Source organism: Xiphophorus couchianus, chromosome 14, assembly GCF_001444195.1.
Source record: "Xiphophorus couchianus chromosome 14, X_couchianus-1.0, whole genome shotgun sequence".
NCBI lineage: Eukaryota > Metazoa > Chordata > Actinopteri > Cyprinodontiformes > Poeciliidae > Xiphophorus > Xiphophorus couchianus.
Genome location: NC_040241.1, coordinates 218,977 through 245,462, shown reverse-complemented (window position 1 = coordinate 245,462; position 26,486 = coordinate 218,977). Strand labels below are relative to the sequence as shown.

General features: G+C 39.6%; 1 protein-coding gene across 5 annotated transcripts in view; it reads right to left on the bottom strand.

The window, feature by feature from the left end:
- frem1a (Fras1 related extracellular matrix 1a) overlaps nt 1–26,486 on the bottom strand; it is a 70,156-nt gene that overhangs the window by 19,867 nt on the left and 23,803 nt on the right. For 4 of the 5 annotated variants that reach the window (XM_028037341.1, XM_028037347.1, XM_028037346.1 and 1 more), the window contains 24 exons: nt 25,325–25,521; nt 24,854–25,177; nt 24,667–24,775; nt 21,893–22,024; nt 21,408–21,752; nt 21,187–21,329; nt 20,471–20,667; nt 20,289–20,379; nt 20,049–20,216; nt 19,757–19,965; nt 16,531–16,624; nt 16,201–16,453; nt 15,314–15,517; nt 13,774–13,959; nt 13,493–13,689; nt 13,186–13,396; nt 12,725–12,869; nt 12,498–12,639; nt 10,562–10,757; nt 6,274–6,538; nt 1,993–2,410; nt 1,652–1,853; nt 761–905; nt 535–664 (listed from right to left, as the gene is read on the bottom strand). In XM_028037341.1, coding sequence (XP_027893142.1) covers nt 535–664; nt 761–905; nt 1,652–1,853; nt 1,993–2,410; nt 6,274–6,538; nt 10,562–10,757; nt 12,498–12,639; nt 12,725–12,869; nt 13,186–13,396; nt 13,493–13,689; nt 13,774–13,959; nt 15,314–15,517; nt 16,201–16,453; nt 16,531–16,624; nt 19,757–19,965; nt 20,049–20,216; nt 20,289–20,379; nt 20,471–20,667; nt 21,187–21,329; nt 21,408–21,752; nt 21,893–22,024; nt 24,667–24,775; nt 24,854–25,177; nt 25,325–25,521 — 4,703 coding nt within the window. The remainder of the gene's footprint in view (nt 1–534; nt 665–760; nt 906–1,651; nt 1,854–1,992; nt 2,411–6,273; nt 6,539–10,561; nt 10,758–12,497; nt 12,640–12,724; nt 12,870–13,185; nt 13,397–13,492; nt 13,690–13,773; nt 13,960–15,313; nt 15,518–16,200; nt 16,454–16,530; nt 16,625–19,756; nt 19,966–20,048; nt 20,217–20,288; nt 20,380–20,470; nt 20,668–21,186; nt 21,330–21,407; nt 21,753–21,892; nt 22,025–24,666; nt 24,776–24,853; nt 25,178–25,324; nt 25,522–26,486) is intronic. The other variant, XM_028037342.1, reaches the window with a different exon arrangement.

Below are 26,486 nucleotides of genomic sequence, written 5' to 3'. Positions count from 1 at the left end.
ACGGAATCCATGAATTCAACTCACTGACTCTTCTTCAACCTCATACATCAAGAACTTAGCATGGAGAAAGGATAATTCTCCACAATACCCAACAAATACACCCAAAACTTCTTGTGTGCAAATTGTTATTGATATGCAAATTAATGCTTAAAGTGCAGTGCTAAATAAAGTACAAAAAGTGTTCTTAAAGTTCTATACAGTGACTTAAGTAAAAATAGTTCTAGTAATGAAAATATCTGCATTACAGTTGCAGTTTATTTCGCATGTTTGACTAAGATAGTCAACCTATTGTTTTTGTCAGCTTAAGTTTCTTTATTGTTTATAATAATAATAATAATAATAATCATATAAATTAGTAGTTATCAACTAAGTACTATTTTTCTGTATCGAATAAGAATCTCTATTGGCTGATATTGAACCTCAGATATTTGTATTGGCATCAGAAGTGAACAAAGTGGATCGGTGCATCCCTAGTTTAAACTTAGCAGCTGAATGTTTGCATGACCATGGGTTTTAAAAACCAATGAATTTGACCTTGACAGTGACATATGATGATTCTGCCAAGTTCCCGTTTCGAATGATGTCCAGGGAGATTTTTCCCTGCTCCTCACATGACGAGGACTCAGGAAGAGAAAACTCCACCCTACTCCATCGGAATTCAAGTCTGCAAAGACAAGGAACATGCATGAAAAAAACACAAAAGCTAATTTAGACTATCACCTAAAATACTAGATTGAAAGTGAAAAGGAGCATTACTTACATGTGAGAGGGCCCCATGTTGCCTAAAGGATCAGACACTTTGAACTCCAGGCTGTCTGACAGAAACTCACCATGCAAGTTGATAATATAGGCTATAGTTCTTTTGTTAAGCTCAATCTGAGGGAAACGCTGTGACACAAACATACCTGTGAAGAACAGTGAAAGAGTGTTGTGTTATCTAAATGAAGCTGCAGGGCTGCAGATCAACTGGTCATTTTTAGACCCTGGTTCTTCAACCACTGTGGATGAATTTATTTTTTTGTACTTTTTATGACAATGATAAATATAGTACAGTAGACACCTGCTGAATCACCCAATTGTAAATTTTTTATGTAACATATGGGGTTCCATTTATAAAGTCACAGTCAAAAGTTAACAGCCATAATTTGGATTATTAAGTCAGTCATATTTTCGTCATGTTATCTGCAAGCTAATCAAACATTTAGTTTGAAATACTTAGCTTCAATTAAAATGTTTAGCTCAAAACTAAATATTTAGTTAGCAAGCTAAATATTTAGCTCCAAATTTATTCAGTAAGCAAGCTAACTAAATATTTAGAAAGCTCATAGTTTTACTAGCTCAGAGCTAGCTAAATACTTGAGAGCTCCAGACCGTGTGAAAGAAACTTCTCATGTGAATATGTGAAATCATAATATTGGCTATAGTTCTTTTGTTAAGCTCAATCTGAAGGGAGAACTTTGACATATTTAGTTAACTGAATGTTTGACAAATATTTAGCTAGCTCATAGTAACTAAGGCAGGACCACTATTTATCTGGTATAAAAAATAAGTCTGGTATAAAAAAATCAAAACTGAAAAGTACAAAATGGCAGCAAGGGGAAGGGACAAGCATTCAGATGTAGGGCAAGTAATGACACATAATTATTCTGACCTGTGGTAATGTTTTCAAGGTACCCAAAATATGGTGGACGAATAATGCAGAATATCAGCTCATCTTCTCTGCTACCACTATCCTGAGCCTTCAGCTCTTGAGAAGTCACAAAAATCACATATCTGCCATCGTGTAAAAGCTCTGGTTTCCAAAGTGGGACAAGCCTTATTACTTCTGGTGAAGATTTATCCAAAGGCTTGATCTGAAAAAAGAACCAGAGGATGTTTGAGGCAAGACTACTTTGTCCATTGGGAAGCTTTTAGAACTCTACATGCTAACAGAGGACAAATATGTGATACAAAAATCACGTTAAGTCACAAACTGGTTCCATTATCCCCCACCTGAATGGTGAAAAACACAGGCTCTGTTTGCAGCTGTCCATCTAGCAGAAAGCCTTGACTGGAGGAGTCGGATGCTGTGAAAGCAAATCGGTCAATCTGTGATGGTCCTCCATCATGTCTATATGTTACCTCCAGCTCCTTTATGTGTTTCTGTGTGAAGTTTGAGCCAGCAGTCAGTGTGACACCGGCTCGTTCCAGCTTCCCGTACTGCGGAGGCTGTCGCAGAACAAAAGTCAGAGCCCTGGGTGGAGTGTCAGGGTCAGATAAGGAGAGGAGTTCTGGACCAAGGATCATGGCAGAACCTTGTGGGACCTGGAGACCTTTGTTGGACGTTAGCGATGGCAGAACACGATCCACAATTTCCACGCACAGCTCAAAGCTTCCATTTCGGCTAGTCTTACCGTTGCTTATAACAAACCTGTGAAAACATGCAACACACTATGTGTTAGCTTACAGAATCTGGCCAAAGGCAAACTTACCAAAGCAGTCTAGTTCTTTGACTGAAACCTATATGTGGGATTTGATTTAGGTTATGATGGATACAGTTAGTTAAACGCGAAAATAGATTCTTGATGTCTGGACTGGAGTGTTGTCATAAAATTATGAGTAGTTAGTTAGCTAGCCCAGACTCATTACAAGAGTCCAGTATTTACATCGCTTATTAATATGGTCTGTTAACATGTTTCTTTTTGGGGGCCATGCACACAAAATGCTTTCTCATAAATTATTTATAAGTGGTGGAGACTTCCTCACTGGTTCCAACTGAGAGCTATTCATCAGTCCCATGAGACGTCTTAATTAGCCGACTGTCATCCACAACGGCAACTGAAGAAGCATTGACCCCCTCACAGGTTTTTGCTATTTTGTCATATTTGAATACTTCAAATCATCATATACATTTTAAAATCATCCAAGGCAACAGTACTACAGTAAATGGGCGGAAATCCTGGGGAGGGTTGGGAGGGTCCGGACCCCCCCCCCACTCTTGGAAAAGTCTAGTCCAAAAACAAAGATCAGAAAAGAAAACTTTGTATTTAAACAATATCAATATGAAAAGGTGAAAGAAACAAAGAATGAAGTAAATCCACCATTCATCAAAGAAAAAAATAAGAATGAATTTGTAGGTCCACCCCAGCCATTGTTAGAACAATAGTTCAGTCCAAAATGTATGAGTGGTACAGGCTCCATCAGAGCCGCTAAAGTGAGGAGCTAACTGTGGCTCTGCAGCATAAAGAAATCCCTTCAGTAAGTAAATACTTAAAGCAAAAGCCAAGTAACACCTTTGATTTACTTTCACTGTTCAATAGGAAGAAACACATTAACAGTAAAAATTAGGCTGCAGTTCATTATTTTATTACTTCAGCTGAATAATAATAATAATAATAATAATAATACATTTTATTTGTAACGCACCTTACATTTCAATGAAATCTCAAAGTGCTACAGAGACGAAAATAGATTATAAAACTTACAATAAAACATACAATAATACATCTCACACCAAATGGTAACAAATTAAAACTTACAATTTAAAAAAGCTCACAGATCTAAAAAGCCTGTTTAAAAAGGTGTGTCTTAAGACCTTTTTTGAAGGCCTCCACACCTTGTGGGGCTCTCAGAGACTCTGGGAGGACATTCCAAAGCCGCAGAGCTACTGCCTGAAAGGCCCTGTCTCATATGGTGGCAAGCTTGGTCTTTGGTTGATGCAGGCGGTGAGAGGAGGTGGAACGAAGGCTTCGAGAGCAAAACTAGCAAGGTAGCAAATATCTCAATTATATAAGAGTTGTCCCCCTGACTCTTATGTTAATGAGAAGAGTTTGAAACGGCTCCCACACAGTGAGCTGTGTGGGAACAGAGACCAGAGAGATAGAGAAAAACAGAAATGTATGCTTTTAACCATCTTCAACATACAGCCTCTAAAACGACACACACAAAAATCTGGATATTTTTCTATAAAAACTCTGGTGCTTTGAGCATTAGGTTTAAGTTATGATACTTCCCAGACCTACGTTATTTCTACCAACTTATAGATTCTCAGCCATCCAGGACTGAGATTTAGTCCTTTTTAGTAAAAAAGATTTAAATATAAAGCAACTTATAATTTAAATAACACATAACTTGTATTGAGAGCCACTACAATAAATCAATATTTATGAGGAATTTTATCAAGTGGAGTTACTCATTAAAATTAGTTTTTATTTGTAGCCTTAAATTTTTGTGAAGGTGTACCAGAGATTATATCTGTGCCACTGAACCAAGCTTATATCTAAACATTTAAATTTTAGTTTGACTTTTATGGGTCTCAATAGATTGGTTACTGAGAAAAACACACGTTTGTGCATTACCACTTACTAGTTATTTTTGGTCTTGCAGCTTGAACACATTAAAAACTTTTTAAACCACATTTTACGATACATTTCACTGTAACTTTGCCAAACCCTCCAAAATTGCTCTTAAAAAATTTCCCTACTTAATGTCCCCCCCAATAATGAAATGGTATTTCCTCCTTTCTACAGTACTAACTTTGCTTCTGTGCAGCCATTTTTATATCAAAGATAATATTGGTACAAATAAAAAGCAATTCTCAAATTATGATTCAGATTTGAAAGTGAAATAATTAAGCTATCCAAACTAACATGGCTGTAATGAAGACTGAAGCTGGTTCAGTTGTGGATAAACAATCACTCCAGGGTGTCGGGTTAGAACAGCTGATATATATGTTCAGGTGAGTTAGTGAAAGAAGAGAATGTCCAAGTCCAGAATTGAGCTTTACTTGGTTTTAATTAGCTCGGGAGGTTCAGCCATACATATAAGGGCACAGGTGTGTGTGTGGCGTGTGTGTGTGGTTTCCTATAAAGATAAACAAATACAAATTATGAGAATTTGTCTGTAAACCCTTTCACAAATAAACCTAATTTCCACAAATGAATAAATGTGTTAATGTCTGACTATGAGAATGTAAATAATAAGTATACATAAATAGTAATAATAAACCCTGCAAATAATAGTGTCACACGATAAACATACAAGAGAAATAAGGCATTTCAATTGCAAATGGTAACACAAATAACAGCTGCAACTAATTAACCGAGCTTAATAGCTTAATGCTAAACGGCTAACTTTTAGCTCTCAACAATACAAGTAAAATACACCAAAAGACCATAATATTCAACGGGACAAAGCACAACTACAGCTCTTAGACATTTACGAAACCGAACTAAATCAACAACAGTATTACTTACATTCAATGGACGCACACAATAGAAAGAGGTAATGAACGAAGTCAGCCTTGAGAACCGCATCACTCTACTCAGATCCATAAACAAGCTGTAACAAATATGAACATGAAGCCACCCAGTGGCTGAAATAAAATACTGCACCTAAAATACTTTGATGAAGAAAACCTAAACTAGAGGGCTGAAAACAAATAATTAACACTCTTTTGTACAATGGCCCTATGTAAAAAAAAAAAAGAAAATTAAATACACCCTAAACCACATAACTCTGTCACTCTTGGCAAAGATAGCTGTTTTAGAGTCATTACCATCACAACTGGCAATGGGTCTTTTCCATCAATTTTCCTTGTGACACTTCCATAAGTTTCTTTATCTGAATAAAAACTTCTCTTCTCCAGTATGTTTCTTCTATGCCCTGTCTACATTTCTGCCTACCTCAGCCAAAAATTATGATACCTGGTGATGTTAAGTCTGAAGTCCATACTTTTGAGGCCAATTCACCACTTCTGTTTGATTCTCCAAGCTTTGATCCATTTTTTTTTCTGCTGACATACATGCTCAGACTCAACTGTACCGCTGTGCCTGTGAGATTTCCTTATGTACTGGAAATCCCGCCATCATGAACAAAAGCTGGTACAGCAGTGAATTCAGACTTGTTCGAAGAAGCCTCCATACTTGGATTGTGCTTCACCCTTTTCCCCAAAGTGGATGTGTTTTACTTACAGTCACTACATTCCTGTCAAACTGCTGTGGTCAAGCAGTCGGAGTCGCATGTCACAGGCCATCACTAGAGGTCTGCAAGGCCCCATTAACTTAAACGTGTTCTTATTGCTCTGTACATCCTTCACTTTCTGTCAAATCAGATGCCAAATCAGATCTGGTGTGTCTAGGTTTTTTAATGAATTGCTCATAAAACAGCTTGCATTTCTCCAAAGTCACACACAGTCAACTACTGAATAGGCTCATTTGTTGAGAAATGTTGTGCCTTTTACATATTACTAGCTCTCATAGTATGTTTAAAAAGCTTATAGGTATTCACACTCACTGAAAGCTTTCTGTTGCTTTGCTGGCTTGGTTGTCATGGATGTAAGCAACAAGGTTTGCTGCAATGTCCATTTGGCTGAAGGTGGAGATGATCACTCCTGGATGTTTGATGTACTCTATGTGCCCATGAGCAGGTGGGTTGGTGATAACATATAGAAGCTCCTCTGGCTTGTCTGTACCATCTGTGGCTAGCAGAACATCAGTGGTGAGAACAACACGCTCACCAAAGCTGACATTTACTGGTTTCACAAAGATGGCAATGTTTTCTGAAATCACAAGCATAAGAAATATTAGTTATAATTAAAGCATGTCTGTGTACAAAATGTAGTCCTATTAATCATACCTACTGTGGTTCCACAAAAATTCAACACAAGACATTGCTACCATTCATTTGCTACCATTTACCATTCACTGCTACCATTCATTTCCTATGAGGTGACAATCACACACCGCCAATTTTAAGCTAGTACATATTGACATGCACATGTGGGTCAGCAACGGAAAACAAAAAAGTTGAAAAATGTTAAATCTTTGTTGCTGTCTGTGCCTTCATTATTGTGTCCCAGGCGTTAGGTTTCACCCCAGGTGGACGAAACCTTTGCCGGTAGATGTTTCTATAAATTAGGTTGTGTATTTCTAAAGTGCATTAAAATTGTGTGTAATGGGATATTGAAGCTCCATTTGTTGCTTACTTTAGAGCAGTGGTTCTTAACCTGGGTTTGATTGAACCCCAGGGGTTCGATGAGTCGGTCTCAGGGGTTCGGCGGAGCCTCTGCCGCGGAGGTAAAGACACACTTGTGTAAAGTCGTGATGACACGCCCTGCTTGGCCATCACTTGCTGCAGAGGATCATGTTACATTGCTCGGCCAATCAGGGCTGCGGGGAATTTAGTGCACGCAGTATTCAACGGTTGTCGTAGTTGTACGTCGAGTGGTTTCTTTCTTAATATTTTAATCCATACTAAATATGTCGAGCAAAAAAGAAGTAAATGAACAGACTTTGCTCTGAAGACGCACTTGCCAAGGTGAAGCCACGCCTCTCTGAACTGGTCTCCCAAAAACAACAGCAGGAGTCACACTGATTTGCATAGATGTCATTTGTGCAATACTTTATTCTGGCCCCAAAAAAGTATTTTGTGGATTCAAAACGACAAAAAACAAATTAAATTTAAAATAAAAAAATGTAAGTTATTAAAAAAAAATAATTCTTTGAAAAAAATCCAAATTTATTTTTAATTAGTAAAATAATAATAAAATATTTTTGGGGGCTGAAATTCTTTTATGGGGCCGAAATATTTGGGGAGGGGGGGGGGGGGCAGAATAAAGTAATATTGTAACTTGCTGTGAGTTCATGGTTTTGTTCTTTGAGCAAAGATGATGTTCATGCACAGCTCATTTTGTGCACCAGCAAAAAAACATATACCTACAGTACAGACCAAAAGTTTGGACACACCTTCTAATTCAATGGGTTTTCTTTATTTTCATGACTATTTATAAGGCAAGAAATCCCACTTATTAACCTGACAGGGCACACCTATGAAGTGAAAACCATTTCAGGTGACTACCTCTTGAAGCTCATCAAGAAAATGCAGAGTGTGTGCAAAGCAGTAATCACAGCAAAAATGTTGCTACTTTGAAGAAACTAGAATATAAGGGGTATTTTCAGTTGTTTTACACTTTTTTGTTTAGTACATATTTCCACATGTGTTATTCATAGTTTTGATGCCTTCAGTGTGAATCTACAATGTCAATAGTCATGAAAATAAAGGAAACTCATTGAATTAAACGGTGTGTCCAAACTTTTGGTCTATACTGTATGTCTTGAATTTGGAAAAAAAAATTATTTTATTTATCACTAAAGAAGGGTTCGGTGAATGCGCATATGAAACTGATGGGTTCGGTACCTCAAAAAAAGTTAAGAACCACTGCTTTAGAGTCAACCCTCATTCCCTGTGTGTCTATAACACAGTAAAATTGATGTGCAGGATCAGGCCATATAGAGCATATAGAGCCAAAGATCCTACTGCTGTGTAGTGTTGCCTGTTTTAGGTCATATGGCATGGTAAGTATTGGCAAACCTATCCTGAGGATCAACTCCCCAACTGGCCCTGTCCTTTTCCATGGAGCACTGACTGGGCCTTTGAACTCCCCAGAGATCACCGCCAAAAAAAAGCTTCGACCACCCTTAAGATATGAGAGTTTGGGAAGAACTCTGGCCAGCCACACATGATGGCCACCCACCTACATCCCAAAACCCAAGGATCCCTCAGATAAACCAGGAGCCCAGGAGCAAGCAGGCCCTGGTCAACATCCCAAATAAATATCCCCAAATTAAGCTCCTCATTTGTTGTATTCCTTTTTGGCACTTATTGCATTTACGTAATTTTATTTTGTATAAATAATGGACTTCCGGTGTTTGATTTAATGCTTTTATTTTTGATAAGAGAGCTTCTGCTGTTTATATTGTAGAACTTAATGACGGCAAAGGAACAGAAAACAAGTTGCAACAAGGTTGTAAAATGTATCTCATTAGCGGCCCCCTTGATAGAGGCACAAGGTATGTTTATTTTTTAAACAAGTATATGTCTTTTATTGATTGGTTGGAATTGTACATTTGTTTTATTGTATAGAAACACTAGAGCATAGTTTTGAATTAGAGTTGATATTTTTAGTAGTAGAATGTTATGTTTTGGTTGATACGTTACGGTTGTAAGAGCGTGTTTTTGTAGCTTACACCAGTATTTCCCAACTCTGGTCCTCTAGGCACACTGCTCTACATGTTTTAGGTATTTCCTTGCTTCAGTCCAGGTGATTTTAATTGATGACTGATTAACAGGCGTTTATTGAACTGCAATCAGTTGAAACAGGCACATTAAAACAGGGAAACCTCTAAAACATGTAGAACAGTGTGCCTTGAGGACCAGTGTTGGGAAACACTGGCTTGCACTGTCTTTTTCGGTGTGTGTGTGTGTTTGTGCATACAGCTCTTACGGTGAAACTCAGGGTTTACTCCCAATAAACCTCACTGTTCATCAGTAAAGCCAAAATCCTTCATTTGAGGGGGGGGTCTGCTACATTCACCCCCCCACACACACACACACACACACTTTCACCTAAGCACCAACACTACTTTTTTACTGTGGAGTTCTATTAATTTTTTTTAATTCAGAAAATTAAAGTACAGGTAGTCTTATGCACTGTACATGCACTGTATAGCAGAATGCATTCTTTGTCATACTGAAAAGCTGCCAAAGAATACCAAATATAGGTGGTTTTCTTCTGCCAAAAAGTGATTAAGACCTGTTTCTTGCCAGTGAAATGCAACTTCACTCAAAGTGATTATAACATATAGATATGGTTAATAGATTTGTTGTATCTAAGTAGATGTGCTTCAAATCCCTTCTGTGTTTTTATTTAGGCGGAATTAAAGGAATTACATAGGAATCCTTATAGCATTTCAGTGTCAACAGAGGTAGGTCTTCCAGATTCTGAGCACCTAATTGTAGTTTGTAAGTGGTTGACAGGTAGTTATTTTAGATTTCTTGTAAACCTGTCTTAAAATGTAAGGGATACTGGGCCTCGGTCGGGCTGGTGGCACACAGCGGGAAATTTCCCTTATTTTTAAATCCAAATGGAATAAACCTCTTAACTGCATCAAACTCTACTGCGCATGAGGGACACTTTCAGATCGTTGCCCGTTCACACTGGAGAACATATAAGGGTTGCATATGTTTGGCAGTGTGAACGGCCCCCGCAAAAAATCAGATTTGACAAAAAATTTGGAATTGGGTCACTTCAGGCTGCAGTGTGAATGCAGCCTAAGTGTGAGCATGAGAAGACGTTTTGAGTTCAAGTGTTACAAGTTTTGAGAAGAAAGACATGAAGTCCTGCTTTCAAAATGAAAATGTAAGCACAACTGTTAAAAGTTTTCAACAAAAGACATGAAGTACTATTTTCAGACTGAAAATGTGTGCTTTTGGATTATGGCAGGAAAATTCCTCCATAGAAAGGAGGTTTACTGCATCACAGAATCTTTCCAGTTTATTCATGACTGTGACCATTTGACAATAGTTAATATGACTCTGGTCTGCATATCTCTTCTGCCTATCCAATTGAAATAAACTGCATACCATAAAATATATCCTATTATCACATTTCCTTCTAGGTTGACTTCTTAAACATTATTGTAGCTGCGATGCTCATGTATACTGGAAACCAGAGGAATATCAATAGGAAAGAATTTCATCTCAACCCATGTCTAATCAAGAATGTAAGACTAAATTCCCTCACCTTTCTCCAGCTCTTTGACAAAAATGTGAAAGTGCTGTGGTGGTGATTGATTCTTTCCATCCATCAGGTGGAAAACAAAGAAGTCCTGTGTTTTAATAGCATGATGGCCAGTGTGTTTGTAACGTAGCAGGTTCATGTCCACCATGTCCTGGGTACATCTCCTCCCAGGTGTAAGTGTCACCCACTTATTGGCTTCCTAAAACAGACATAATCAATCAATCAAATTTTATTGCACATTTTAGCAGCAAGGCATTTCAAAGTGCTTTACATCATATCAAACACAGAAACACAATGCAAGATAGAATCAGCAATCAAAACACAGCATTAAGTAAAGTTCTATCAATAAATTTGTAATTGATTACATTTCAAATACAATCCTAAACAGGTGGGTTTTTAGTCGAGATTTAAAGGAAGTCAGTGTTTCAGTTGTTTTACAGTTTTCTGGAAGTTTATTCAACATTTGTGGTGCATAGATGCTGAAAGCTGCTTCTCCTCGTTTGGTTCTGGTTCTGGGGATGCAGAGCAGACCAGAACCAGAACCTGAGAGGTCTGGAAGGTTGATACAACAACAGCAGATCTTTAATGTATTGTGGTGCTAAGCAGTTCGGTGATTTGTAAACTAACAACAGTATTTTAAAGTCTATTCTTTGAGCTACAGGGAGCCGGTGTAGGGACTTTAAAACTGGTGTTATGTGCTCTATCTTCCTGGTTTTAGTGAGAACGCCAGCAGCAGCATTCTGGATCAGGTGCAGCTGTTTAATTGATTTGTTTGACAGACCTGTGAAGACGCTGTTGCAGTAATCAATGAGACTGAAGATGAATGCATGAATGAGTTTCTCTAGATCTGGCTGAGACATTAGTCCTTTAATCCTGGAAATGTTCTTCAGATGATAGAAGCCCGACTTTGTAACTGTCTTTATGTGGCTCTGGAGGTTCAGGTCAGAGTCCATCACTACTCCCAGGTTTCGGACTTGATCGCTGGTTTTTAGTTGCAATAACTGAAGCTGTGCATTGACTCTAGATCTATCACTCTAGATTGTTCCTTTTTAGGTCCAAAAAGAATAACTTCAGTTTTGCTTCTGTCTAGCTGGAGAAAGTTTTGGCACATCCACACATTTATCTGTTCTAAGCATCTGTTCAGTGATTGGATGGGCTCTGACTCACCTGGTGACATCATAATGTAGAGCTGTATGTCATCTGCATAGTTATGATAGCTAATATTATTTCCTGTTATAACCTGAGCTAGTGGGAGCATATAAATATTGAATAAGAGGGGTCCTAAGTAGTGAGAATCAAGGGCCCTTCAGTTGATCTCTTACCAGCAGTGCAGGACTTATTAAACAGTCTGTCAATAAATATACAATTCAAAAAGTATACAGTGTTTACATGTTTATTTAACAGGGTAGATACAAAGGCAATCAATGAATCATGTAGGGTTTTTTAAACTCCCAACGCAAATTTGTGATTTGTGTTAGAGATTTTTAGGTTATAAATGATTCTTAGGTTATTACAAATTTCTTCTTTTAACAGCAAAATAAATGCACTCTCTTGTGTTCTATTTTTTTGGAAAACCAGGGGACTTTTTTTGGAAAAACAAAACACAAAAAAGCACACTGCAGGCTAACAGATGCTTGACATTGTAGTAGTCACTGTTAGTCCTTCTCCAATATAAACAAATGTTTGAATTCCCTGACTAGCATTTAGTCCTTCAGCTCTGGAGAGTATTTGTAAGAAGTCATTCATTTGATTTTCAGGTGTGTTTGAGAAACACACCTGAAAATCAAATGAATGATTTGAATATTAGAAGAATATTGTTTTATTCTTCTAAAACAGTAGATACAAATACCACTTTTAGAACCTCTATTTCTGAACATCTGTGTTACATGTTACAAAACATTGGCAATACATGTTTAAAATGTTCCATCACTGCACTAACCTGAAGTTGAAGTATTCCTTGTGTTGGAACAAGTTCAAAAATGTACATGATTTCTGTGGAGGGTGTATCTTTGTCCTTTGCAAACAATGTAATACTGGATATAACTTTGGCTTCTCCTGGTTCCACCTCCAGTCCATTGTTCCTGCGGCCCACAGTGTCATTTTCCTCTCAAAAATCAAATGGACACTGACTTTAAACAAGAACTCTAGACAATATGATTATCAAACCTGATCATATGAGGCTCTTCGTCATTCACTGGCACCACTTCAACCATCACCTGTCTTTGGAGCTTATGCTTGCCATCAGTCAGCTGAATTATAAAACTGTCTTTCATGGTTTCACTGTCATCATGCAGATACACTAGATCCAAACCTGGCATAAGATTGGAACACAAAATTAATATGACAGAAAGAAAGAGAGAGAGAACAAGACTTTTAGTTGATAACAGGAAGGCTACACTTAAAATAGTAAGCTGCTCTGTTAAAGTGTTTCGATCTGTCTGTCTGAAAATCCAGGATTTAGAAATGGTGGCAGCTCTTTAAAAATCTCAGAATTAAGTGCAACCATTCTCTGCAGAAGGCACGGGGTGACTTGTGCTTTAGAAATGGACAGCTACACTATACATGACAGTTGCTATTATAATTTATATTTATAACTTATCATTATACATAATTTATATAAAATGTACCATTTTTAATATCTGTCATAGTAAAGTCAACCACAGGAGACCATAGGTTGGGTTCCTGTCTCTTAGAGATTGGGTTTCCAGTCCTGTGACAGATGATGCTGCCATGGCGAGGAGTTGTGACCACAGAGAAAAGCAAGGCATTCTTGGGGATGTCCAGGTCCATTGCATGGAACACTGATGAGTCCAGGTGCTTCATTTCTCCCTCTTGTACCTTAGGACACAACAAATCAAACAGTCAATTTATTCTATCCACATTCTGTAAACAAGCTCTAATGGGATGAAGAAGGATGTTTGGGTGTGAACTTACTGTGATGTTGTGTGCCATAAATTCTGGGATTTCATCATTTGTTGGGTTAATTATGATATAGAAAGGGATGTTAGCAGAATTATGCTTGCCATCTGAGACACAAAGCATGAGCTGGTCAGCTGTGGGCTCCATCTGCTGGTGTCTGGACTGTACATAGTTTATATGACCCTCTGTGATGTCCTTGTAGAGAAAGGAAGCTGGAGAAAAGGAGGCAACACCAAACAAATGAAACTGCTTATTTTCCCTGTATTCCAATAAACAGTTGGTATTCTGATGCTTACCTATGCTTATGCCTCTGTTGCTTTTCTCAAAGCCAGGACTAGGGAGGACATTTTCTATGTAACCAAACTGGGGAGGAGAAATCAGCCTGACAACAAGCTTGTCTAGGACTGTGTCCATGTCAGAGGCCTTCAAATGAGCAGCAGTTATAAGGGAAGTCCCACCTTCATCTACTGTAAAAATGTCACCTGGGACCACCAAAAAACAGTTCATGTCATTCTACTCCATGTAATAAATATGTTGCTTACAAATTTACTGTTTCATACAATAGCAAACACAAGCCTCCTAAAAACTCAAATCCCATGCACAAAAACTTGGGGCTTCATGTATAAAAGAGTAAGAAATTTTCACACTAAAAATTGCCATACGGACACATTTAGAAAAGTGCAGCGTACAAAAAAACTTCAGATGTATGAAGCCCTGCGACAGACTGGCGACCTGTCCAGGGTGTACCCCGCCTCTCGCCCGGAACGTTACCTGGAGATAGACACCAGCACCCCTCCCGACCCCACTAGGGACAAGGGTATACAGAAAATGGATGGATGGATCGATGTATAAAGCCATGCGTACGCACATACCTGCGCACCTTTTCTTTATAAATTCCAATTTGCAGTAAACAGAGAACAGCTGCTGGTCCGCCCTGTCACCACCCATAAATACATATGTTAATTAGTATAAATACCCGGAAGACTGCCTCAATAACCATGGCTTGAAGGAGTATAAGTATTTATACTTTATATATATATGTATATATAACTTTTAAAGGTGCTTTCAGGGCACAGAAGGTCAATTCACAAAAAATAAAAATAAATCATAAAGAAAAAATTCCAAATAGACAAAGAAAAAAATAAGGAGATCCAAGTGCAAATACTTGTTTGAACAGCAGAGTGTTCAGCCAGGATTTTTAAAAAAAAACACAGCATGCTAAGAGTCCTGTGCAGTGATTGGGGAATGTACACACCTTTCCGCAGATATATGTGTGATTGTCTATACACCTTAAGCACCTTAAAAATAATCAAACCTGTTTGGAGTTAATCTGCTAATCCGACACCATTTTCTCTTTCAGTGAGAATGAAATTATTCATCAGACAACATGCATTTCATGTGCTTTGGTGGACAGACAAATGTGTTCCATCTTTGTGTAACAAAAACTGAAGAGATTTACTATTTACATTCAAGTGAGGTTTTCACATCCTTTTTATTTATTTTGTGTGAGTGTGTTATTGTCTGAGAATTAATGTTGTTCAGTTTCATCGTTTACGTTTAAAATTATGAATAACCAGCAGGTTCGATGCTTCTTGGTCTAAATTACACTGATTGACTCAGTGTATTTAGGTGAGTTTTGGCGCCTTCTAGTTTGTTATTGCCCCGCAAAAAAGTTTGAGTGACTGCCACACATTTTCAAGGCAGGTAAAAAGTGTGCATATAATATTTACGCAAACTTTCATGCCATGTTCCCTTTTTGTACATGCCGACTTATGCATATAGCCCCGCACATTTTTTATGCGTCCGCACACTTTATACATGAGGTTTTCAGCCCACCTATTGCCAATGAAGGAGGCTGATTGTCAACAGGAAACACTGTGATGTGGAGGTCATAGACAGGAAGACTGTCCCATGGCTGGGAGATGCCTTTGTTCCTGATGGGAGTTTCCCCACCGCAGCATAAAGCTGATGTTTTTATTTCTCCATCAGAAATGACAAATGTGATGGTGTCATGTAGAGGAGATACTCCAATCTCCAACCCTAAAAGAATCAGAAAAAAACACTTTTAAGACTGAACCCCAGATGTGCTGTTCATTTACTGTATGGACTGTTTGAATGTATGCATTGTTTTGTGCATACATGAATCATCCTGTGCACAGGTGAATTGTCTTGTGCATTTGTGAATCTCGTTCTGTGCATTTGTGAATATTGAGACTGTGTTAGCTCCATAGACCTGCCACACCAAATCCTATAAACCCCCCTGAAGTTGGTGATTGTAATGAGATCAGATGCTGGGTGTAAAAAAAATGTCTGAAACTGTTTTTAATATTTTAAATTTATATAATATTAAATAATTAGATTTATTCTTTCATATATCAGTATTCATGCAAATGTTTTGCCAGGTTATTGACAAGTGATCTTACTTTTTGTAGGTACACGTTTAAGTAAAATAAACATTGTTCTTTTATTCTATACACTACTGACATGTCTCTGAAATTCCGAGCAAAAACTTTGTATTTATTTGCAAAATCTGAGAAATGGTAAAAATAACAAAAAAGATGCAGTTCTTCAGACTTCAAATAATGTTAATAACAACATTAACATTATTAAGAGATTAGAAATCAATATTCAGTTGAATAGTCATGAGGTTTTCAATGGGGTTCAGTGCACTGGTCACTTACTTATATCCTGTGAGCTTGGTGAGTTCTCAGGTGTTTGTTTACCTGTGTATCTGTAAGAGATGAGGCCTGCTGTGATGTCTGATTGGACGAAGCGATCTACAACAACAGCGTTTCGCAGAACCACCCCATGGTAAGGCTGCCGGGCAATCAGAAACCCAAGGCTGCTGTTGTCACTATCAGCATCAGTGGCAAAGATGTACTCTGAAGTGATGATTATTTCTTCTCCTTCTGGACACCTGAGAACTGGTTTCAAACCAGTAACCATCACTGGGAGCTCATCATTTATGGGCGTTACCTACAGACAGCAATGTATCCAGATTAATAGGTAGGATTTACACATTTATTACAGATTTTCTGAGGTTGTGCAGTTACCTTTACAGGCAGAACAAAACTGACTAAATTAATGCCGTCTGTTGCAGTGAGAACTATGGTGTCTTCTGTAGTTTCTGAGCCATCATGATTGTACCTGTAAGAGCAAATGACCAGAGTAATGGTTTAAATTATCATATGCCAAAGGTTTTCTTGGATAATTTTGGGGAAAAAAACATGGTTATTAACGCTTCAGTAACCCTACACACAACAGGGTTGTGAAAAAGTTTACAGGTATCTTCCTTTTTTATTTTTTGTCACAGTTAAATGTTTCAAATCATAGATAAACTGAGTAAATACAAAAAGCTACTTTTAAAATATGACCATCTTTTAAAATTTATCATTTTCTTCACATGATATTCAAGGAGAGCTTTATTCTTTAGGATGGGAAGGGGGAGGTTTGCTCTTCTCATCCGACAAAAAAAGTGCAGACATTGCTGCGCTTTCTTCACCAGGTCAGAGGTTTGGAGGGACCAGGTCAAAGTGTCAGTGACCTGTATCCCCAGGAATTTGATGTTCCTGACCTGTTCCACTGTGGCATCATTGATGAGGAGGGGTGTGTGACTTGGCTGATTTTTCCTGAAATCAACAACAATTTCTTTTGTTTTGTTGACATTCAGGATTAGATGGTTTGTAACACACCAGTCCACCAGATGTTTCACCTCATCTCTGTAGGAGAGTCTGTTGTTGTCCTTGATGACACCCACTACTGTTGTATTGTCCGCATACTTAAGGACATGGTTCGTACTGAACCTTGCTTGACAGTCATGGGTCATCAGGGTGAAGATCAGTGGGTTCAGTAAGCAGCCCTGGGGGGAGTGAGTGCTGAGGGAGATGACCCTTGAAGCATTTTTACCAACCCTCAATCTGAGGGTTGTCTGTGAGGAAATCCAGCAGCCAGTTACACAGGGGGGTGTTGAGACCAAGGGAAGCTATTTTGCTCAGCAGGTGCTGGGGGATGATTGTTTTGAATGCTGTGCTGAAGTCCAGAAACAGCATTCGCACATGAGTATTCTTCTCCTCCAGATGATTCAGGCTCAGGTGCACTGTGGTGGAAACAGCTTCCTCTGTGCAGCAGTTGGAGCGGCAGGCAAACTGGAGTGAATCAAAGGAGGAGAAAAGTTTTGAGATGATGTGATCCTTCACCAGCCTCTCAAAAAACTTCATCATGATGGGAGTGAGTGTAACAGGCAGTAGTCATTCAGTGATGAAATTGTGGGTTTTTTGGGCACTGGAATGATGATGGCAGTCTTGAAGCAGGATGGAACGACAGCACAGCTCAGCTCAGAGAGATGTTAAATATATCAGTGAGGATGTAAACCAGCGGGTCAGCACAGTTCTTAAGAACTGGTAAGTTATCAGGACCTGGTACTTTATCCATGTTGAGACTTCTCAAGGTCCTCTGAACATCAGCTGTCTCCAATCTGAGTATCTGTTCACCTGGTTGAGGAGTAGATTTTCTCACAGGAGTGTTGTTGAGGGCTTCAAAACGACTAAAGTACTTGTTAAGTGCGTTAAGAAAGTCTGTACTGTCCTAACAAGACAAAGGAGCAGCCTTGTAGCCTGTGTTTGCCTGATGCCTTGCCACATGTGCCTGGTGTTTGCTGATTTATTGAAAAATTCCTGAATTTTTTGCACATATGTACTTTTTACAACTCTGAGGATGCGGTTTAAGTTGGCTCTGGCTGACCTGAGCATCTCTCTGTCCCCACGTTTAAAAACAGAGTTTCATGCCTTCAGCATCTTACACACCACCTTTGTCATCCAGGGTTTTTGATTTGCCCTTGTGGTGATGAGCTTGGTCTTAGAGACGTCCTCCATACACTTCAGGATGTATTCAGACACTGATTTGGCATACTCCTCAACATAGGTGTGATTGTTTGCAGTTACGGCTTCCCTGAATACATCCCAGTCTGTGCATTCAAAACAGGTCTGTAATGCTGACACAGATCCTGCAAGCCAGGCTGTCACCTGCTTCTCAATGGGTTTTCCTCTGATGAGCAGGGACTTATATACAGGAATTAACATTACAGAAAGATAGTCGGATGATCCAATGTAGGGGCGTGGTGCTGCCTTGAATGCTGCCTTAATATTTGTGTAGGCTCTATCCAGCCTACACAAATATGTAGGCTGGATAGAGCCTACATATAGTATATTGCAACTTTGAGCCTCTAGTTGCAAAGTTCACATGCTGATGGAAATGAGGGAGAGCTGTCTTCATATTGGCCTGATTGAAGTCTCCAGCAACAATGAAAACACCCTCTGGATGTATATATTGCAAGTCACTGATGAAGCTGTAGAGCACACAGAGCCTCCTTAATGTTGGCACTAGGAGGGATATAAACAGCAGTGATGATGATGCTAAATTCCTTAGGCATATAGAAGGGTCTGCATTTCCTGGTCAAAAACTCGATGTCTGGAGAGCCATGAGATGAGACCACCTTGGCAATAATGCACCAGCTGTTATTAGTGTAAATGCAAGTACTGCCCCCTCTGGTTTTACCACTGAGTGCTCTACTCCTATTCAAACGGAATATTGTCATTCCCGCTATGTTGACAGTGTTATTGGAAATAGAGGAGTTTAGTCATGTCTCAGGTAGAATTATGGCACAGCAGTTACTCATCTCACGATTTGATGTTATATCCAGCTTTAAGTAGTTCATTTTGTTCTCCAGAGACCGAACGTTAGCAAGCAAGATAGATGGGAGCGGAGTTCTCCAAGGGTTACACTGTAGCTTCGCTGTTAGTCCCTCCCGGCTGCCACGCTTGCGCTTCCTTGCACAGCTTCTCCGTCTCCTACAGGTGCGGTGCTAGCTGGTGGTGGCATTCACTGCTTCATTGGTCACTGGGTCTGGCTGGCATAATAGTATAAGGCTGTCCAGAGTTTCCAGAATTTCAGTGTCCACTGTCAGGATATGTGCAGTTTTAAGATAAACTGAAGATCATATATTACCCTGCCATTATTATGCCGGAGGTTTACTGTTGTAGTAGCCGGTATAAATGTATTTTCATGCCTAATAAATGTCATCATTCACCACATTTCTGTTGGCTGGTTGGCCAAGTTAGAATGCAACTGGAGAAATTTAGCTCAATGGGAGAAATCTCAGTACTGAAGGAGATGAGAATAGAGCGAAACTGTGTAGGAAGAGCAATGACCCGGCTACCTTAACGAGTACCTCCTATACAATTTCAAATAAATTGAATGTTGGAATCAAGCAGGATGTCTGACCTAACTTTACGCCTTATCAGGTCTTGCAGAGTAAAGTTCTGTCCTAGTGTAAGTGGATGACCACCAAGGTAGAGAAGCCCCCGTTCTGGTTCCCTTTGAAGCTCCACATGCAAGGCTTCTGGTACAGAGTCAACGTCTGACAGCTGCAAGTGTTCTGGGCCCAAGAAGTGTTCCCCTCCCTCATCCACAGTCAAAGGCTTGGTAACAACCTGAAACAGAAGTTATCCACATTTACTTCAGTCCACTTTTCCACATAGGGCTGAGACAGGAATGAGACAGCTGTTGATTTCACCTGTGGCGGCTGATTGTCCACTGGCAGTAGAGTAATATTAAAACAGAGCCCAGTTATTGTTTTGCCCAGATGGTTTGTCAAAGATAGAATAAACTGGATATGTCGAGGATAAGGGCCAATGTCCATGATGGGAGGCATGTAAGCCACTTTCATGAAGTTCACTGCATGCTAGAAAGAGTACAAGAGAAAAAAGCAGATGGCACATGCACTGATAAAATTGCTAAGAAGATAATGATTTACTTGTGTGAAGAGTCTGAGAACTGGTGTGTTGGAGTCTTTAGTAAATTTGGGTACGCTGTCGACCAGGAATAACCTCCCTGCATCTGGACCACTGTTAATTAAGAGAACAATCCCGTATGAATACTTCACACAGGATGCTTTCTGCTGATATATTTGTGAAGGTGAACATACAGTATATTTACCTGTAATGATCAGTATAGAAAGGTGGAGTTGTTATTGTATATGTAAGCTCATTGTCTGGTGACTCTTGGTCTACAAAATGAAGCTGTTGCCGTGTTATATGGACCACTTGTGTTTCTTTGATCACAAGATATCGAGTGGAACCAGGAACCTCCTTCGGTGGTTGGTCTGGAACTGATTCTATGTGCACCACTACCACCTAAAGGCAGACATCACCTTGTCAGCTACAAAATGTAAATTAATACAGTAACATTGTTTAAAAACAGAAATATTCTGAAGAAAGTTACATTTTACAATTTGCTAGACCACTGAATAAGCCAAAGTACAGTCCAGCTTATTTGGCCTGGATTGTACTTTATGGCCATTAACAAATTAGCAATCCTATTCTATTGATAACGTGTGCTATACTTTAACATTTAGCCCTTAGTTCTGAATGTATGGATGCATGGCTGTCTTGTGTGCTGTCCTGTGATGGACTGGTAACATGTCCATGGTGTACCCCACCGCTTTCCCAATGACCTTACAAGGACAAGTAGATCTAGACAAAGGATGGATAAAATAGAATGTTTTATTTGTCCATCAATGTGGAAAGTCTGTGAAAGTCATGTTTCTATGAACCTGACAGACTGAGAACTTGCACAGTAATATAAAATTTATTTCATCTAGACACTAGATAACCACAGTACCAGTGTGTCAAAGATGCCTTACTGTTACTCACTTGAGGTTCTGAAAGGTTAGGAGGATCGTGGAAATCAGACAGCACAACCTCAAATGAGTCATCAATCACCTTGTTCCCAAGGTGTCTGTAGTACATGATGGACTGTGAAAGATCCTTCTGGAGGAAGTGGCTGACAGGGTAGCCTGAATTAAAACCAAAACAAATGTGACATTAATAAGATTGGACGTCATGAGAACAGAAAAGAAAATAGTTTTTCTGACCTGTCAGCCCTGGTCCTGGGATTTTCATGACCTCTCCTGCCTGTGGGAGACGAGTAATGTTAAAGAGGATATTGTCATCACTGGAGTCCATGTCTGAAGCCTTGAGGGTGGAACCTCTGAGCAGAGTCGTCTGGCCCTCTGAGACCTCCACCAGCATGTTGGTTATGAGGAAAGGAGGGCTGTCATCTTTGGGAAGAATCTTAATGGGGAACTTATGTCGGGTCTGATGGTGGCCATCGGTGATTCGGAAAATGATGAAGTCCTTTGTGGAGTCACTGTCATCATGGTGATAACAGACAACACCTGCTCTTATGTCATTGATGGTAAACATGAAGCTCTTTCCATCTGGAATTTACATCAAATTAACAGATAACGGTGAATACATTTCAACAGTATAATTTTAGTGTTCCCTTTAATTTTGTGAGCAGTATATATATCTTATATTGCAGAATGTAATTGTGTCCTTGTTTTTGCTGTGTTAGTACCTCTTACAGTTAGGTGTCCATGCTGGAGGCCATCCACAATGACGGCACGAACAATATTCCGGTTGTCATTATCCACGATTTGCAACTGGTCCCACATTATAGGACGAGACTGACCCTCCAGCAGAGTAAGACCTGCTCCACAGAATATGATTGTTAAACTTTGAATTTTCAAGTTGCATATTGTAAATATTTACTGTAACACTAAAGTAGGAATTTTAATTTGTTGGCTACCCGACCTACAGCAATTGTGGCAGCAATGGGAAGGTGAACTTCATTTACTGCCCCAAATTACCATAGCTAGACACTAAACCCCAGCAGTTGATGAGGCTTTGGTCACCAACAGAGAAATACATATCTTCTGTGATGCCTCGGAACAAGTTTATGGGTCAGTTGCATACCCCAGGACCAAGGATAGCCAGGGTCAAATCCACCTATCCTTCCTCCTGGCTCAATCCTAGCCGACAACTGTCCATAGCCTGGTTGGAGCTCTCTGATCTAACAGGAGCCCAGTTAGCTAAACTTTTAAATGCAGAGCTCACCCTGAAGATCGACACTACCACCTTGTGAACAGATTCCACCACATTGTTAAGGTGGATACTTTCGGGCTCATGTCACTACAAAGCATTTGTGAGCACCCGAGTGGCAGAGGTTCAAGACCTAACTGATCCACAATCTTGACATTATGTAGATTCAGCCAACAACCCAGCTGATGACATCCCTCAGGGTAAGACCTTATAGGCGTAGTCTGAGCCAAACAGATGGAATCAAGGCCCCTCTTTCCTATTCCAAACCCAGGTCCACTAGCCTAGTACACCAATGATTCCACTTGAAGAGGAACCCTCAGAACTACAAAAATAAGTCTTTTGTGGTACAGCTACCACATTACCAAACCCAGAATATGAGACCTACAAAGACTGACATGAACTGCTTATAGTCCACTGCTCAAAACCTACAAGCTGCAGTCGGGAAGGATTCAAGTTCGACTGCTGAAGACTATCGCAAGGCAGAGAGGCAAATTGTCAATAAGATACAGAACGATAGCCACTGGCGCCGCTCACAGGCACTGTCGCTGCAGACCATTTCTGGTTCAGATTTATGAGGGAGTATCTTCCCAATTTGCAAGTCAGACAAAAATGGCAAACTACCCAAGTTGACCTGGTTGAGAATACTGTGGTGATGGTCATGGGTACTCAACTTGCCAGAGCAATCGGGCGAGGGACGAAGGTGTATCCAAGTGCTGATGGCCACAATAGCTCTGCAGATGTTCAAGTGAAGGACAGAGTCTACACCCGAACAGTGGCAAGGATGATTGTTCTTCCTGCAGTGCAGGAGTCCAACAGACACAGTTTATCATCAGAGACTTAGATTGTTGCTTTTTTTCCTGGAACAAATATACCTTGTACATTTGGGGGCGGCTGTTATATCCAGAGTGGAATCACATTTGTTGAAGCTTTAAATGTTTATTTTATAAAGGCTCAGACTGCCTTCGGACATTAATACAAGATACCAAACTACGCTGGGCGCAGTGTCGTGATCTGTGTTTTTCTGTGTTTATTTCTGAGTTCTCTGTGTCCTTGAGTCTCTTCGTCGTCCTGTCTCCCCTCGATTACTCCCAGGTGTGTCTCGTTCCCTGATTACCTCCTGTGTATTTAGTGTCAGCTGTGTGTCTGTGTCTTTGTCGGGTCCTCGTCTCATTTGGCTTCTAGTCTGTCGTCTGTGTACCCAGTCCGTCATCTCGTCCGTTGTGTAAATGGTTGCTACCAGTGTCGAGCCCTGGCTTCCGCTCGGCCGTGTTGCCCGTTGTTTTGGACCATGTTGGACTGTATTAATCTGGACATTCATCATTAAAATCATTTATTTATCGCATCCTGGGTCTACAGCGTCTGCCTCACCACCTCTACACTGCACTTCTTGACACGCAGATAGTTTTGAGCCTGAGAGGAGAAACTCTGCCACCTAGTGGTGAACTTTCTCACCACTTTTAGAGGCTGCAGAGTGCAGAGTAACGTATCCCCACGAGTGGAAAGGCGTGCAGCTGATGCCTACGGTTTCTATTGTTGATGTGCATTACTGACGTATTGTAAGTAATTCTTTGTTTGTTGTATTAGAGTAATTTTTTGGGGAGTTTCCGCTTGTGTTGGGTGTTGACACTGATATGTATTAGTCTGTTTTGGCACTTTGTGTTATATAAGTATTTATTCTGTAAATTGATATGGACTTATTTCTGTTGTACTTTAGATCACACATCCCCATCTTCATCTGCTACATGGCTGTACTGCTGCTCTGTCTACTCAAAGATTGAGAAAGGAAATCCATATTCTGTTTATGTCCTGATCAATATTCAGTGGTGTGTAAACTGCCTTGCAGTATTCAGTAGATCCTCATCTACAGTTTAGATCATACCATCAGTCATTTTGTTTCCTGTACCTTTTTTCTTTTGCATCTTGTCATACTCTGAAGTCTATTCCACCTGTTAAAGCGCACGAGATGATGTACCTTCTGGACAGGTCGCCAAAACATCCCAGAGTAAAACAATTAACACCTTTTGCAAGCACTCACTACCATGTAGAGTTTTAGAGTTACCAACTGACTTAAATATGTCTTTGAACTATGGACTCCCACTCCACTCTTGCACAAGGAAAAACATCCAATCCCACCCAAAAATAGCCCTAAGGCAGATTTGAAACAGCAACCTTTTTACAGGGTTACAATGCTACCAAATGCCAAACCAAAAGATTCAAAAGAATTCTAGTAATCAGAACATGCTAACATACCCATATTCCAAGACACTCTTGGCGCATCTGTGTCTGCATTCCTTACAGATGTGTGGATAGTTACTGGTGAGCTATTCACAAAGAAGAAATCATAAACTTCAATTTCCACCTGGAAGGAAAGAAGCAAGTTTCTGATGACAAAACAGGAGGTTGTAATGCAAAGAATTATGATAAGAATCAGTTCTACCTCGTAATTTCTTCGTTGGGTATGTGAAGAATTTGGGGGTTGAAATGCTATAAGCATGTCATTTAGATCAAGCCATGTAAAGGAGGAGACTGGACGAGTGTGATCAGATAGATGGGTGATAAAGCCTTCCTCAGGGTGCTTAGTGATGTTAAAAACCAGAAGTTGTTTTGGAGTTTCCTCGTCTTCAGCATCCAGTGTTGCAATGGAGAGGGGAGTGAGAATAAACTGGTCGACCTCCAAGATAAACATGGACATGAAAGATGGTTTGGGAGGCTGGTTGGGCATTCCTCCAGCTATCCTGACTGGAATCCAGCCCTGCTCAGACTACAGAAACATCATGTTTAGACCTCTTACAACTTTCGAACAAAGAAAATAAATGTGAATGATTCTCATGTATTTAAAATGTTTATGAAAAACACTAGAGTTGCTATAAATCCTTTCCAACACTGTCAGATTGGGCTCCCAGATTACCTGATATATGCTGCCACTCCTGGTGTCCTTAAGGTCCAGCCTGATTGCAATATAATCGACATCTGGAGAGGGTGGATCTATGTGTTGATACTTTATGCCCATCAGGAGGAAGTCATCACATGGAACTTTATTGACTGTCACTAGCTTCAGGTGCTTAAGGCAATCTTCAGATGCACACATTGCTCTGGCTTTATCATCTGAATATAGAGACATAACAAAAAAGTTACCCATAAAACAACCACTCTAAACTCACCTTCCCTGCTGGCCCCCCATCCTTATGATGTCTATATATTTATTTATGTCCAGAGGTTTTATCCAACACCACATCTTGTTTGCAAAATAGCTCAAAGTCAGTCAGCTTGGATGAGGCTCAACATTTAAAGTGAACATATTAGGCTTTAATCTTTGCTTTTCACATGTAAATCATGTACAGTACAGACCAAAAGTTTGGACACACCTTCTAATTCAATGGGTTTTCTTTATTTTCATGACTATTTATAAGGCAAGAAATCCCACTTATTAACCTGACAGGGCACACCTATGAAGTGAAAACCATTTCAGGTGACTACCTCTTGAAGCTCATCAAGAAAATGCAGAGTGTGTGCAAAGCAGTAATCACAGCAAAAGGTTGCTACTTTGAAGAAACTAGAATATAAGGGGTATTTTCAGTTGTTTTACACATTTTTGTTTAGTGCATATTTCCACATGTGTTATTCATAGTTTTGATGCCTTCAGTGTGAATCTACAATGTCAATAGTCATGAAAATAAAGGAAACTCATTGAATTAAACGGTGTGTCCAAACCTTTGGTCTATACTGTAAGTATAGACATGTCACAAAATGGTGAATTTTGGTGGTGAGGATGGACACACCTGGACCCAGGTTGTGGTGAATATGGGGGGATTAAATACACAAGGGAACTAAAGGATCTGCCTCCCATTCTACTTTTACAGCAAGTCATCTCCTGATTAACAAAGACCCAAAGAAAAACTACAATCAAATGGTTTAGATCGAAGCAAGTTCATGTCAAATGCCAAAAATGAACAGGATCTATAATAAAACTTAAGGGGACATATTATGGAAAGTCCAAAGCATTGCAGTTCTACTGCAGAACATATGATGTGTGAGGATTTAGGTTCATGTGTTGTGTTTTGGTTTAATTA